At 48.5% G+C, this 15,321-nt stretch overlaps 1 protein-coding gene across 1 annotated transcript; it reads left to right on the top strand.

The window, feature by feature from the left end:
- The first annotated feature begins 908 nt into the window (after nt 1-908).
- On the top strand, nt 909-11,353 carry SLC16A3 (solute carrier family 16 member 3). Its single transcript, XM_031599038.2, has 5 exons — nt 909-1,046; nt 6,960-7,203; nt 7,613-7,756; nt 8,147-8,914; nt 9,754-11,353. The coding sequence occupies exons 2-5, from the start codon at nt 6,981-6,983 to the stop codon at nt 10,038-10,040; spliced, it is 1,422 nt and encodes a 473-aa protein (XP_031454898.1). The 5' UTR covers nt 909-1,046; nt 6,960-6,980; the 3' UTR covers nt 10,041-11,353.
- Nucleotides 11,354-15,321: the final 3,968 nt, after the last annotated feature.

The raw sequence follows: 15,321 nt of genomic DNA, 5'->3' as shown, positions 1-15,321 counted from the left end.
CAGTGCAGTGCCCAAAGCTCAGCAGAAGTGATGGAGTCTGCGATAAGGATGTGTGATCTCTACTGCCCCGAAGGACCGGAAAGCAGTTACAGTTCTTGACTAATCAAACATTGCCACAGCCTCTGAGCATCGTTGCTTAAGGAGGAGGGACAGTTCCATCCTTCAAAAATGTTTTGTTATTCCCTCTTGCTTGAGTTACTGCACGATAGAAATGCACAGCCCCCCAGTAGATCTTTTAATCGAAACCTTTGAGATCTGTGCTGTGTAAGTATAAGTACGTAGGGTGGACAGAGGTGCCTAGGAATGGAGAGCTGGGAAGTGAGAAAAGGGAAGCTGGGAAATAGCTGCCAATATGTCACCTTTATCCTATGGGTACACCTACATTTTGGATTGCTTCTAAACCACCAGTAGCTCTTACAGGCACTCACATGAGAGAAGAAGCTAGATATGGAAAGGGATGTTCACAAACACATTGAAGAGACAGGGCCTGCAGCATCTCCCATAGGAAAGGCTGAGGTCCGTGGGGCTGTTCTCTCTTGAAGGAGTAGGCTGAGAGAGATCGGATCGCACTATATAAATATCTAAAACAGGGGAGTCAACCCGATGGGGGCAAACTTTCTGGGGGTGTGCAGCGACAGAACAGGGGGCAATGAGCACAAATTGCGTGGCTCTCCTCTGCAGACCGGGTTCCCACCCGCCCGACCTGCCGTAGGGCAGCACTCCGCAGCGCGGCCGCACGCCGTCATTCCCGGCGGAGCTCCCAACCCGCTCGGCGGTGCCGTTTGCGGGCGGTCCTCGGCGTCCCGGTGGGACGGCACCGAACGCGACCGCGTGCCTCTGGGCGGGCGAAGCCGCGGCGGCGGGAAGGGCCACGTGGCGGCGCTAGGACCCGGGCGGCACCGCGGGGACGGGGGAGGGAGGGGCGAGCGGACGCGACCCGCCGCGCCGAGGCGCTCGGCAGACGGGCAGCGCCGGGTCGAACCGGAGAGCGGGAGGGGAGAGCGGGCGGCGGGGATCTCCGAGCCGAAGCGCGGGCCGTGACTCAGGTACCGTAACGAGGCGGAGCGACCCGCGCGATGCCGGGGGAGCGCGGTGGGTCCGAGCGGGGCGGGCGGGGGGCGCGAGCGGAGCTCCGTCCGACCGCATCCGTCGGGTCGGGGCCGCGGGGCGGTGGGAGCGGCGCGGTCCGTCCCGGCTCCTCCAGGCGCGGGGCTCCGAACGCCCCGGCCGCGCTGCGAGGGATGCCCGCGGGCTGCGATGCTGCGGGCTGCCGGTCGGGCGCTGCCACAGGCGCGCGTTTCTTGCGCCTCGTCCGCTTCTGTGCCGGCCATGTTAATGGAAAACCCGTTCCCAAAGGCTGCTGTAAATTCCCGTTCCCCACAAAACCGTCGCCGTGTTTACCTCCCCCGTTCCCCGACCCCTCCTCCCCGCTGGGCCCCACAGGGCTTTCCATTCTCTCTTTGTTCTGTCCAACAGTTTGCAGCCGCGTGCCCGTCCTTCGGGCCGTTCCATCTCCCGCTCTCCGTCTCCCCACATCCAGCCGTTCCATCCGTCGCTGCACTGAGGGCTGATCAATCCATCCCCGCTCGGTGTTCCCACGGCCGCAGTAACGCACGCTGTTACTCACGGCCCGGGATGACACAGTCCGTTCCCGCTGTGCGTTTATCCATAGCATCGCGTCCTTTGCGTTCTCCGCTCCAGCTGCTCTGCGGGGGAAGCTGTTTGCTTTTACAATTAGCGCGTAAGAACCGGGCTCTTCAAATTATCTGCGATAGTCAGGTGATGCTTTGGTGCCTTTATTTCTCCTCGACGAGCCGCACATCACCAGCGAGCGCCCTGAGCTTGGCTGCTGCGAAAGCAACGCCCTCGGGCTGGGCGATGAGCTGTTCGTGCGGCTCCTTACCGAGAAGGAAGCAGCTCTTTTAATCTCGAAGCGAACGCTTTCTTTACTTACAAACACAACCAGCGGCAGCCCGGTTTTCCCCGTTAGCACAGGGGCAAACCTCTGCTCTCACCCTCCACCCTACCAGCAATCGGTGCTCTTTCTGAGAAGTGAACTGTGCTCCTCTGAAAGCCGTGTTTTTTTTCCTTGCACCACACCTATTGCTGTAAGTGCAGACGTGGAGCTGTCAGCATCCCCCCGGGTGCCCTTTCCGAGCAGCAGTGCTGAGCGTGACTCCAGTTCTATGTGAGTTATCCCACTGCTTTCAGTGCGCTTTCAAAAATAGAAGTTACAGCGTTGGACCAAAGTGGAACCCCTGCGTTCCCTGAGTGTCACGGCCATTCATTTCAGCCCTGTGCCCACGGTGCTGCTTTCACAAAGGCGTCGTGCCAATTGTTTCCTTATTTCGTCTCGTGTCAAAGCAAACCAGTGCTGAGGTGTCTGCGCGGTGTTGCTGTGCCACACAACGGCACTGCTCCATTGTGCCAAGCTGTTGCATTCCTGTGCGGTGCCTCAGGTTGGCAGGTGTGGCTGGAATGGCTTCACACAGCGTGTGGAACCACACATGGTGCTCAGAAACCCATGTAGTTCTGTGTCTGTCACCCCCCTACAGTTACATCACCCCCCTCCCTGCTGTAGGTGCTGCTCTCACAGCTTCTGCTTTACGTTTGGGAACTGCCGAGCTTCGTGATTTAACAAAGCACCGCTCCCTCGGGGGTAAACATTGCAAAATGAGGCACTCGCTTCCCTCTGTGGCAGTCTGAACCCCTTTGTGGCAGCCTGAACCCCTTTGTGGCAACCTGAACCCCTTTGTGGCAACCTGAACCCCTCTGTGGCAGCCTGAACCGCACTCTTTACTCAACAAAAAGCCCTTAAAGCTGCTGGCTGTCACAGTGTTACCTTGCCGAGAAGCTCTGTCACTGCCTGTCTCCCATTTGGCTGCTTTTTCATTCACCTTCAGAATAAGGTGATGGAGAAAGCCTTTCCCTTTCTGCACAGCAGCCCCTCTGCATGCAGCACTCAGCCCGGCTCCCACCACCACTGCTGGCAGTGCTGCTGTTCCTCTTCTGGTCGGATGCTGTTCCTCCTTTGATTTTAATGCCCGCAGGCAAAGGCAGAGGTTTGTGACCCCTATTGGTGCACAGTATGGAGCACTCTGTGCTTTTTCGTGTATCCATGCCCCTCTAAATGGAGGATCGTTATTGTCTTTGTGGCATGGATCAGTGTCAGCTCGGCTGTCTGCCTTTTAGCTGTGGGATTCTGCCTATTCCCAGTCTGATATGGAATCTCAGTGGAACTTCTTGCTTTCTCTTTGATGGCCGTTATTTATCTCTGGCTGAAGGCTCGGGGTCATGCACGTATCTGGGTGTCCCTCTGTTAAAAGCATTCTCGAGGCTTGTAGGTCAGCCCTCATACTCCCACATCTCTCCCATCCACACCGCTGCCCCTGCAGCACTGCTGTGTGGCAGTAAGGCAGTGGCTGAGCAGCACTACGAGGTTCTTCCCGTTTCCACCTTCACTTATTTATAATACAGATGCTGTCCTTCTGTGTACCCCAAACCACGGCACCAAACATCCCAACAGCAGCGCTACCTCCAATACTCCGGTCCCTAAAGGGGCTGTAAGATGGGGGCAGACTCTTTAGCAGGCTCTTTTCGGATGGGACATGGGGGAAATGGTTTCAAACTGAAGGAGTGGAGGTTTAGATTGAATGTAGGGAAGTTTTAACGCTGTGGGCAGTGAGGCAGTGGCACAGGTTGCCCATAAAGGTGGTGGTGCCCCATCCCTGCAGACAGCCGAGGTCAGGGATGGGCTGTGAGCACTGATGGAGCTGTGGGTGTCCCTGCTCAGTGCTGGGGTGGCACCAGATGGCCTTCAGGGTCCCTTCCAGCTCCAACCATCCCGCGATTCCTCCTAACTGAACCCGTATCGGTTTCCATGGCAACAGGAGGATAATACCAGCAGCACGAAAACACGCGGATTTAACTCCATTCACTGCCGTGTAAACACGTCCGTTACCAAAGGAAGGGCCCGTTTGTGATGGAGGAATCCGGAACGGAACCCATCGCCGCCGCGCAGCGCTGCACGCAGCTCTCAGACCCGCTGCGCCGGGAGATAAACGAGGCGAATTTCAGCCGCGTTTGCAACGGGGCCGTTCATTTCGCGAGGGTTAATCGGCCGTGACTTAAAACCGATGAGCGATGTGCGAGGTGCCGTCTGGGGCGCGGGGCGTTGGAACGCAGGGCGGGCGGAACGCGGCGGGCATCGCCGACCCGCCCAGAGAGCGGCGCTCCGCCGAGCCCCAGCAGCCCCGCCCCGCCCCGCCCCGCGCCGCCCGGTCACGTCCCTCACGTCTCAGTGCGGCGGCCGCCGGCTCGCGTCCTGCCGGGCTGACTGGCAGCGCCGCACGTCAGCGCGATGCGGTCACGCGGGGCCGCCCGACGTAACGGGCTCTGCCTCCCCCTTTTAGCGAGTGCGGAATCACGGAACGGTCGAAGGAGACCTTAGAAATCGTCGAGCTCCGCCCCGTGCCGTGGGCGCCTCGGGCACCTCCAGGGATGGGCGGCACGGCTCTGCGCGGTGCCGCGGCCGCTGAGTAAAACACGGCGCTCCCCTTCGTGCCCCGCCGCCCCTCTGCTGGTGCAGCCCAAGGACCGCTGGCCTCTGAGCCCGCAGCGCCGCCGCCTCACATCCTGTGTCTCACCCATCAGAACCCCTCCTCCGTCACGGCGCTGCTCTCGGTCCGTGTTGTATCTGGGATTGCCCCAACCCAGACGCAGCACTTTGTGCTGTGTTGTGTGAAACCTCGTTCGGCTCCCACGGGCCCAATTTTTAAGCCAGGTCACTCCAGATGCCGTCATCCCTCCCGCTCAGCTCAGTGCCATCAGCAATCCCACCGTCAGTGATATAAAGATGTCGAGTTGTCTGATCCCTCAGCAATTTGCTGACGACACCAAGCTGAGTGGTGTGGTTGACACGGTTGAAGGAAGGGATGCCATTCAGAGGGACCTCGAGAGGCTAGAAAGGTGGGCTGGGTGAACCTGATGAGGTTCAACACGGCACAGTGCAGAGTTTTGCACTTGGGCCGGAGGAATCCCAAGCATCCCTACAGACTGGAAGGAGCGGTCCTTGAGAGCAGCCCTGTGGAGAAGGACCTGCGGGTATTGATGGATGAAAAACTTAACATGAGCCAGCAGTGTGCCCTTGTGGCTCGGAAGGCAAATGGGATCCTGGGCTCCATCAGAAGAGGGGTGGCCAGCAGGGACAGAGAGGTGATTGTTCCCCTCTACTCTGCTCTTGTGAGGCCCCATCTGCAGTACTGCATCCAAGTGTGGAGCCCCCAGTACAAGAAAGACAGGGAGCTGTTGGAGAGGGTCCAGAGGAGGGCCACGAAGATGATCAGGGGACTGGAGCACCTCCCATATGAAGACAGGCTGAAAGAGCTGGGCTTGTTCAGCCTGGAGAAAAGAAGGCTGCGGGGTGACCTCATTGCAGCCTTTCAGTACCTAAAGGGAGCCTACAAAGAGGAGGGGAATCAACTCTTTGAAAGGGTGAGTGACAGCAGGACGAGGGGAAATGGTTTTAAGCTGAGGGAAGGGAGATTTAGGTTGGACGTCAGGGGGAAATTCTTTATGGAGAGAGCGGTGAGGTGCTGGAACAGCTGCCCAGAGAGGCTGTGGATGCCCCGTCCCTGGAGGTGTTCAAGGCCAGGTTGGATGGGGCCCTGGGCAGCCTGGTCCAGCATTAGGTGGGATGGTTGGTGGCCCTGCGTGTGGCAGGGGGGTTGGAGATTCATCATCCTTGAGGTCCCTTCCAACCCTGGCAATTCTGTGATTCTGTGATCCCAACACAGACCCCTGGGGGTCTCTGCTCATCGCTGCCCTCCACCCATAGAGCCACTGACCCCAACCTCCAGCTGTGTCCATCCGACTGATTCCTTACCACCAAACACTCCAGCCATCAAATCCGTATCTCTTCAGTTATAGATAAGGATGTGGTGCAGGGCGATGTCAAAGGCGCAGGTCCAGGGAGACAACAGCACTCGCCCATCCTTTGTCCACCAATGCCATCACCCCATCACAGAAGGCCACCAGATGGGTCAGGCACGCTCTGCCCTTGGTGCAGCACATCACTGTTACTCAGTCGGTGAAGGGGACTGCCTGCATCCTGTGTTGGCCTGCAGAACACGAGCAATGGATGGCAGGAGCCATTCCTTCCTGGGGCTGAAGGTTGCTGTGTTCACTGCTGACCTCTGCCATCCATTCACAAAGCGTGCTGCTGCTTACGAAGCTGCTGGCCTCAGGAAGCTGTGACATTTTGTACGCCTTCTCCTTGCTGTATTCTTACTGCTTTAAAGAAATAAATATCTATCAGGAGCGTTTTATGCCTTGTATCATACAGATGTCATTAGGAAAAACAAACCATTCTAAAATGGGGACAGGTCCCTATGTCAGAGGTGCAGCTTCAGACTTTGATTTACCAGCCCCAAACTTGTGATGGTGCAGAAACTAAAAAAGATAGGCATCTTCTTATATTGTTATGGCAGTCAGCACATCGGCCATCTGCAGTGCCAGACACCTGGAGTCGGGTAAGCCTATTAACAATCATACATTCAGTGCTCACTTTTCTAGATAAGAAGTCTGTGCCAACCAGGCTGGGACAGTCTGGTCCTGAAATAGAGCTGTGAAATGGCATTGTTCCTGGTGACCTGCAGTTCCCAAAGCATTCTTTAGTAATGAACATCCTAATCAATTGCACTTAAATTATCTAATTTTATACATCTAAGCTTTTCTGTTTGTTTGGGACAGGACTTGTGATGCACGTACCAGGATTTTGCATCCAGGTGTCCTGACTGGTCCAAGAGCTTCCTCTACCAATGTCTTGTAACAAAAATCCCAGGCTTAAAAACTAGTTGTTTCTTTCTAAAATAGTCTGTAACTTCAGCTGTAGTGCACAATCTGCCTGTTTGGGATAATTGTCCCAATATATATCAACTAATTTTTTTCTTATTTCTTAGGGAACCCTCTTGAGCTGCATCATGGGAGCAGTGGTAGTTGATGATGGTCCGTCTGGCGTCAAAGCTCCTGATGGAGGCTGGGGCTGGGCTGTCCTTTTTGGCTGTTTTATCATCACAGGATTCTCCTATGCCTTTCCGAAGGCAGTCAGTGTCTTCTTCAAAGAACTTATCCGGGAATTTGGCATTGGATACAGTGACACTGCATGGATTTCCTCCATCCTGTTAGCCATGCTGTATGGAACAGGTAGGTCGCTTGGTTTTGAAGTGATATTGCATCATACAGTGGTGTCTGTAAATCATACTGACATTTACAGTGTGAACCATGGTTGCTTATTATTGCTCGTGTACAAGTAAGGCATTCAAACAATTATCGTTAATGCACGTAAATCCAAGAATTAGTTAAGTACATACAATTTGCATATAAAATTCAACCTCTGTAACTCAGTAGATGCTAAAGATGATGAAAAATTGCACGGCAGTACAAAGGAACAGAATATCTGACTGCAGAGGAAAGAAAGAACACCCTCCAGGGTTCGGTCTGATATAGGCAGGGTATGGAAAGAAATGTGAACTGGAAAGAAATGTGAACTGACATGAAGCTATTGGTAAAAACTGGTTTAGCTTTATAACTGTATCTTGCTCTCCTTGCCTAGGTCCGCTCTGTAGCGTGTGCGTCAATCGCTTTGGCTGTCGCCCGGTCATGTTGGTAGGTGGCCTTTTTGCCTCCATGGGGATGGTGATAGCCTCCTTCTGCACCAGCATCGTTCAGATCTATCTCACCGCAGGGGTGATCACTGGTAAGCAGCACACGTGGCTGGAATGGGGCTCGGCCCGTGTCCTGGCAGTAGGCTGATGTTTCATACTACCAACATCGATCAGGATCATCCAAACAGGCTTTTATTAAAGACAGCAGATAAAATTAGAATGGTTTTATGTATTTATTCACCTATTTATTTATTACGAATGGCATCTTTTTCTGGCATGTTTAACAGCTACTGCTGTTATCAGTGTAGAATAAGGATAAGACTGAAGTGGGGTCCTCTTACACCTGTTTCCATGGAACTCTTTTGTCCATTTGCAGCAGAACCAATCTTAAGTCATCAATCAGAAAGAATGCAATTGTTTTTTTTCTTTTTTTAATAGCACTATTGGAAAGCTGTATTAACTTCTTGTCCCTTCTGTTACAGGTTTGGGTCTGGCACTCAACTTTCAGCCCTCGCTCATCATGTTAAACCGTTACTTTGACAAACGCCGACCTCTGGCCAACGGGCTGTCTGCTGCTGGGAGCCCCGTGTTCCTTTGTGCCCTTTCACCACTGGGGCAGATACTACAACACGAGTATGGTTGGAGAGGAGGATTCCTTATACTGGGTGGGATGCTGCTCAACTGTTGTGTATGCGGAGCACTAATGAGACCTTTGGAGCCACCCAAAAAATCTGAAGCTACCAAAGAACCCGCTGAGAAGAAAGCGAAGAAAAAACTCCTGGATTTCAGCGTGTTTAAAGATGGTGGTTTTGTGATCTACACGCTAGCAGCATCTATCATGGTGCTCGGCCTCTTTGTTCCCCCAGTTTTTGTTGTGAGTTATGCCAAGGATTTAGGGTATCAGGACACCAAAGCAGCTTTTCTTCTGACGATTCTGGGATTTATTGATATCTTTGCTCGTCCAATTTGCGGAATGGTAGCTGGTCTCAAGTGGGTTAGACCACGTTGTGTCTACCTCTTCAGTTTTGCTATGATTTTTAATGGCTTTACAGATCTCATGGGCTCCATGTCTGTTGATTACGGTGGCCTGGTGGTCTTCTGCATTTTCTTTGGCATTTCTTACGGAATGGTAGGTGCTCTTCAGTTCGAAGTTCTCATGGCTATTGTTGGCACTCAGAAGTTTTCCAGTGCTATTGGCTTGGTGCTCCTGGCAGAAGCGATGGCAGTTCTGATCGGTCCGCCGTCAGCAGGTCAGTATTCCATTTAGTTGAGAATTCAACACCACTGACATTGCAGGCAGAAAAAGACAACACGAGTCACTCATAGTGTGCATGCTGTCCTTGTGTTGCACATGCTTACATGACTTTGTGCAGCTAGAATCAGAAATGGCCCAAAACAGGGAAGGATATTTTATCCTCTTGTATCCGTTTCCAAGGACTGGTTGAGCTGCCATTTGGAGGTGCTGCTCTTTTTGCAATGAAAGCCTGAAGTGCATCTCCTGTTCAGTGCATTGTATGAGTTTCACACACAGTAAATGGAATCAAATTCAAATCTCTTTGGAGTTGGAATTCAGAGTGAATCCCCTCAGTTTTATTTGGAAGGTAGTAGGACAGATTCTCTATACTTGTGGTAGGTTTGAAGGATGAAAGAAAAATTCGGAAGAGGAGGAAAAAAAAACCAACCTGACAAGAAGGGCTCTAAAGCATCAGGATTGTTCCAGGGAAGGCAGACTGACTGTGCTGCACATGTCCTGTAACCCTAAAATATGGCAACACTGCAAAATATTCAGATTCCTGAATTTGTAATGGCAAGTTCATTAACAAAATGCATAAATTTAAGAGGCTGCACCGAAAATAAACCCCAACAAACAACCCTCCTGGTTCACAGTTTGCTCTGAAGTAGAACAGCAGTTGCCTCATCTCTTGCATCTGAAGGCTGCGTCGCTTTTATTTCATTTGAGCTCCTGTCAGTGTGTGCAGGGGAGGACATGTTCTAGGATGTGAAGTACTTTCAGTCAATGCTAAGCTGAAGTGAAATAACAGAAATACTTTGTTGTAAACTTATTTACCTGCAATATTGTCTTTTTCAGGAAAACTCTTGGATCTAACACGGAGGTACATGTTTGTCTTCATTATTGCTGGAATTGAAGTTACCACTTCAGCACTGGTGCTGGCCTTGGGAAATTTCTTCTGCATTAAGAAAAAACCAGAAGAACCACACACAAAAGAAGCAGCAGCAGAAAGAGAGGAATTAAACAAATCTGAAGACAAAACTCCCGAGGATACCAAGGTGGACTCTATTGAGGTGGAACAATTCCTAAAAGATGAGCCTGAAAAAAACGGCGAGGTCGTAACTAACCCAGAAACCTGTGTGTGAGCACAGCACAAAACCCACACAGCGTTCAGAAGAGGGTCAGACAGAATTTCAACACTATTTATTTTAGAAATAGAACTAGCTTAGGGCTGGGTCGTCTGCTTTATTAACTGGAGGCCGGTCAGCTCATCAGGTCTCTCTGGAAGCTGATTTACTAGACAACCTTTTATCAGAAAATTAGCTTTATCAGTGAAAGGTGAAACGTTGTGGTTATACTTTTTATGTAAACAAAAAAGCTTTTCTGAACACAAGTAGAGTTTTGCCATGCATCACCAGAAACTGCTCATTTGGCAGAGATTGAGGAAGGATATATTATGTGTATGTTTTCAGATAATACGGGTGAAATTGCTGTGTTGTGTGGCTAAATGTAATTTCCCTTTCTGTGCTTTTTTTGGGAAGGGGAAAGAGTTTGAGATGGAGAAAAATCTCAGGAACTTAAAGGTCTCCATTAGGTCTTTGAATTTCTTACTTTTTTTAGACTTTCAGATTAATTGGCTCAGCCCTAGTATAATTTTGATAATACCTGTTACTTTGGTTTATGCAAGTGTATTTCTATGAGTTTTGTCTAAACCTGTAGTCTTTGTAATTGTCATCTGGCAACACTGTACACAGAAAGGCACATTGCAGGCACTGTCCCCTGCTGATCACACAAGCCCTGATCCTAGAGAATGCTAAAAGGAAAATAAAATGAGTAGATTCGATCCCGACAGACAATAAACAAAGTTCATCTCCGTTCATATACACTGCTCTCAGTACAGCTTCTCTGCAACACTGAAAAATATTACAGGTATCATCCAGAAGATGGACAGGAGGCTTAGTAGAATCTTCTGAAAGCGTATCTGTTTTGTATATAAGTTTTAATTGTCCAGATTACATCTGTCAGCCATGTGGCTATTGGTAATTTAGGGGGAAGGCTGGGACTACTTTGAAACGTGTTACTGTTACATCTTTAATATGCAACATTAGCAACACAGGAAAAACTTGATGGATTTCTTCCTTTAATGTTTAATTTACCCCACTTCCCTCTGCTTTATTAATCTACAGGAGTTCAGAGGGCCATTGTGGTTGCTTAAGATGATGGAACTGCTGATTGTTTTTATGACGGCACTAAATGAGAGCTCATCAAGAGCTGGGCTCTGCTACCTGTTGGCTGCACAAAGGCTCTGCGTAGTCCTTACATCGTGTCTGACATCAGATGAGGGAAGGGGAAGTAACACAAATAGATCCAACAAGGCAGGGGCAGCACAGCTGGAGAAATGCAGGAAGGGAAAAGATTCACTGTGAGGACTTCAAATAGGAAAGGAAGGTAAAAGGAAGGCATTATCTATTACATGTATTAAAAAAATATATTGTCTGTACTACATTTTTTCCCCACAAACACATTGAAAATATGTAATATTTTCTATAAATTGATGCTATTTCAACCCAGTTTTCAGATATGTGTATAAAAAGCCCTGTGGGATTTATGAGTGCAGTAACAATCTTCAAAATAGGCTTAATTGCAATGGATTCTATTTTCTTCTCAGTAGGGATTCTAAGGCAGTATACAAAAGAATTAGTTGTCCCACGTGTGATCATTTTAGCAGATACAGTACAACCAAGGAAGGGCCAAAACCACAACCCATGGGATTATTTTGGAAACCAGCTTCCATTCTGCTAATTCCTTCACAATGGTTTTGCATTGTTAGGACAAATTTAAATCTTAGGAACACCATTTTATTTTTTGGTAGCAATTTTAAACAGAAATGGATGCTGCACTCAATAAAACGTTTATTTTTTATATTGGATATAGTGCAGTTCTCTTTCCTTTTCTCTCCCCTGCCTTGACTTCCTTTGAAGGGAACCTCCACCTATGCCAGATGCTCTGCCTGGACAACCACATCTCAGTGTTAAGCTGTGCTGGGGCTTCTGCCCAACTGCTTCTACAGCCATAGCAAAATAGGCCTTCATATTCAGCTCCTCTTAATCCAAGATGTAAAAAGAAAAAAAAAAAGCCCCCCAAACCACCTGATTAACATCTACTGCATACTAGAAGGAAAGGATTGCATCTGAACCCATGAGCAAGATCAGCTGCTTTTTATGATTCTCACTCTGCTTACTGCAAACTCACATGGAACTGCCTTCAACCTCCTTCAGGTCTCTTGGAGTAGTATTGCTTTAATCTCAGCACTGTTGAGATGGAAATCCCTGAATTCCTAACACCCCTACGTGCTCTTGTGTTTGGAAGAAATAGGCGGCCAGTCCAAGAATGGCTGAAGAGATAACAGTTTGGGTGCAGGGCAGTAGTGCTGCACAACAAGATGTGGATGAACCCTCCTTTGTTCAGCCTTCACCTCCTTAACATTCTGTGACTTGGGTGGAAGACAGGTAGCTACACATTGGAATAATCATGTATCTCAAAGGCAATGCTGTCATTTGCTCTCCATCACGCACTGCTGGAGCATATGTAGCTGCAGTCAGAAACCAAGGTGCAATATATCCATGTATAGTAATAAAAAGCAACTGAAAGACTGCTTTGCAGATTACTTCTCCAGAACTGATGAAGAATCTCTCAGCATACAGGCTAATATAATTCTAAAGTTGTTTGGGCCTTTGAGCATTCTATGAATTGAGATGATATGAAGGACTGAACAGATTGTTAATATTTAAACCCAACAAAACAGGTGTTGGGTGATGTAAAATCATCCTCTAACCCAACCACATTTCACAGTGATAGTTCCCTATACACTCACGTATGCACCTCTGTTCTCTCCCAAGAAAAGCCTGAATTTGGTAGAAAGCCCCAAGCAGGATTTGCAGGAGCATGCAAACATCACATGTGACAATGGTAAGTACGGATTTGTGCACGTCCCTCTGTCTGTCTACTGCTGGTCTCTTTGGGATTACAGGAGTACACTTTGGCTCTGTGCAACAAGATGATTTGTTTCCTGTTAATGCACTTTAATGTTACGTGTGCGTTTATACCTGGATTTGTTTGATGCTTTTCTAGTAAACTGTTGCAAAAATAGTGAATAAATATTTATTTGGTTATCAAAAGCTGTGGATGTGAGAAAATAAGATTAGAAAGAAAAACTCTACCGCCCAGATTTGGTGACTGGGTTCTGTTTGGATGTACTCACAGGGCCATACAGAAGCAGTGTCAATGATCAGCATCAGCACTGTCAGTGTCTTGATCCCTGTGATGCCCATTACCACACTTGGATCTTGAAAGCTTCAAAGAAAACATTAAAAATGCACTTGTGGTGTTTTCTGGGCACCTGGCTGAGACCTCCTCCTCAAAGTGCATTCCCAAGGCTGTACCCAAGTGAATCAAAACTACAGTTCCTTCAGAGTAGGAAGAGCTCCATTTTGCTCTCTAGAAGCTATCTAGAAGCACAGGGATTTGGAAAGTTCAAAGCTATTTTCACCAAATTCTAAGCATCTCTGCTGAGAAACCTTGGAGGAATCTCTCCAAGCTCAGCTTCAAAAGTTTCTGTGTATCTACACTTTGAAGATCCTAGGTCTAGTTTACTATATATAGATATATACACACCTGAGATAGATATTTAAATAGGTATTGGAATAAAAGTATGATCACTTTTTAATGCTTGTTTAGTTAGAGAGGTGAGACTTAAGGTCTAATCAAAAGCTTTGCTATCCCACTTGCCAGATCAAACCATGTTCTGCTGCAAGAATGAATGTTACCAGGTAGACCAAAGCGACAGAATTAACCATCACATGCTTATAGCACATCCACAGGAGGGAAAACCAGTTTTACCTTTGCCTCTCTTACTCTCCCGAGTCTGAAACAAGCTGGACATCCACTGTGAAGGAAAACACGCATGACCTGAACTGCACTGCTCTGTCCCTGCTGCTGGACCCATAGCAAGGAAATCAAACTGCTGAAGGAAGGCGACCTGCTAACATTTGAAGAGTGAACAACTCTGGAAATAGCAGAGGCATTGCAAATGAGAAGCAATGGTTTTGGAATGTATATCTTAATGGCCTCCTCAGTGCTCAAGGCCCAGAGCTTATCTTCGTGTGAGTAGGAAGGTGCAGAACTTGTAGCTCTTAAATCTCTTTCTAGTGACACAACCTGGAAGATTGGCAGTCCTGCGTTCATCTGAGACAGCAAGGAAAGTTAGAGGTACACAGAGTAAGGAACTACTTACCTCTAATTACGTGCTGCTTGTTCTTGGACCAGTTTCAACACCTGCTTCACTGTCTCAGCAATATTCCAGCTGGCAAATTCCTCATTGGCCCTCTGTGAATGCACTACAAAAACGAGGATAGCTCTTCCCCTTCTGACTCTTTGACTACTGCTGTTTCAGAATTTTAAAGGCTTTCAGTAGAAAGCCAAAGCCAATGAAGAACTGCATTTAGATTTTAGTCTTTACACTTCTTCAAAAAAGTCTTTTTAGCCACGCAGAAAGAAGTGCCATCAGACCTACAGGTTCACAGTATCAATCTTAAAATGCTACTTTTTAGCAGTGGGAGCAGAGAAACACATTTTCTTCCCAGCTCATAATATACCAAGTGATTTCCTGCTCTGTTCCACCCCTTCCCCCACCAGTATCCTGAGTGGCCATAGGAGACAAAAACACAGACAGCAGCAGACCAGGGCTTAAAGCATTAGGATACAACAGATAATTCCCCCCTTTGCTACATTCCTCTTCATTATATCTGTTGTTGTTTTTTTTTTAATAGCTGGTTCTTACCCACATCTGACAGTGCAGAAACTTCCCCCACGTAACATTAAGAAATGATACCATTTTAAAGAAGTTATTTTGTCTTTTTTTTAATGCATTGTGCTGTTTCATGGACTGTATATAAATAGATCATCCAGTTTTCCTGTCGTCCATCCGCCTGCAGCACGTGACAGTTTCAAAGAACCCAAATCATACTATTTCTGTTCAGGAGGAAAAACCCCCCCAAACATCTGAGCAGTCAGAGCAGTTCTCCTGTGCACATACTCACGGATAGCTAACAGGATTCTGCTGTGAAAGAGATTCTTACTGAGGATCAGGCTGCTGAGTGCTCTCCTGTTACAAACACAGTGCATGGTACAAGTGCTTCACACAATACAGATTTACAGTCAGTGAAATGCAGGCCCTTAAAAACCAATACGTTTTAATAATGAAGTGCTGCATTCTGTAATGGCAAAAACGTGCTAACGTGTCTCATTCAGTTAACTGCAGGAGCTGCACTGTTGTAAGATTAAATCCATGGTGGATTATGCTTCCTCACAACTGAATTAAACCTACATTTCTGACCATATGGTTCAGCACTATTAAACAAACAGCAG

This window comes from Phasianus colchicus, chromosome 20 (genome assembly GCF_987193195.1).
Source record: "Phasianus colchicus chromosome 20, bPhaCol1.hap1.1, whole genome shotgun sequence".
NCBI lineage: Eukaryota > Metazoa > Chordata > Aves > Galliformes > Phasianidae > Phasianus > Phasianus colchicus.
Note: the sequence above shows the minus strand (reverse complement) of the source record. Positions and strands in the feature narration are given on the sequence as shown.

Excerpts from the sequence above, each read along its gene's own strand:
- SLC16A3 (XM_031599038.2), top strand. The coding sequence starts at position 6,981 with ATGGGAGCAGTGGTAGTTGATGATGGTCCGTCTGGCGTCAAAGCTCCT. Across the intron at positions 7,204-7,612 it reads AGCCATGCTGTATGGAACAG|GTCCGCTCTGTAGCGTGTGC; the intron begins GTAGGTCGCTTG and ends CTCCTTGCCTAG. Across the intron at positions 8,915-9,753 it reads GATCGGTCCGCCGTCAGCAG|GAAAACTCTTGGATCTAACA; the intron begins GTCAGTATTCCA and ends TGTCTTTTTCAG.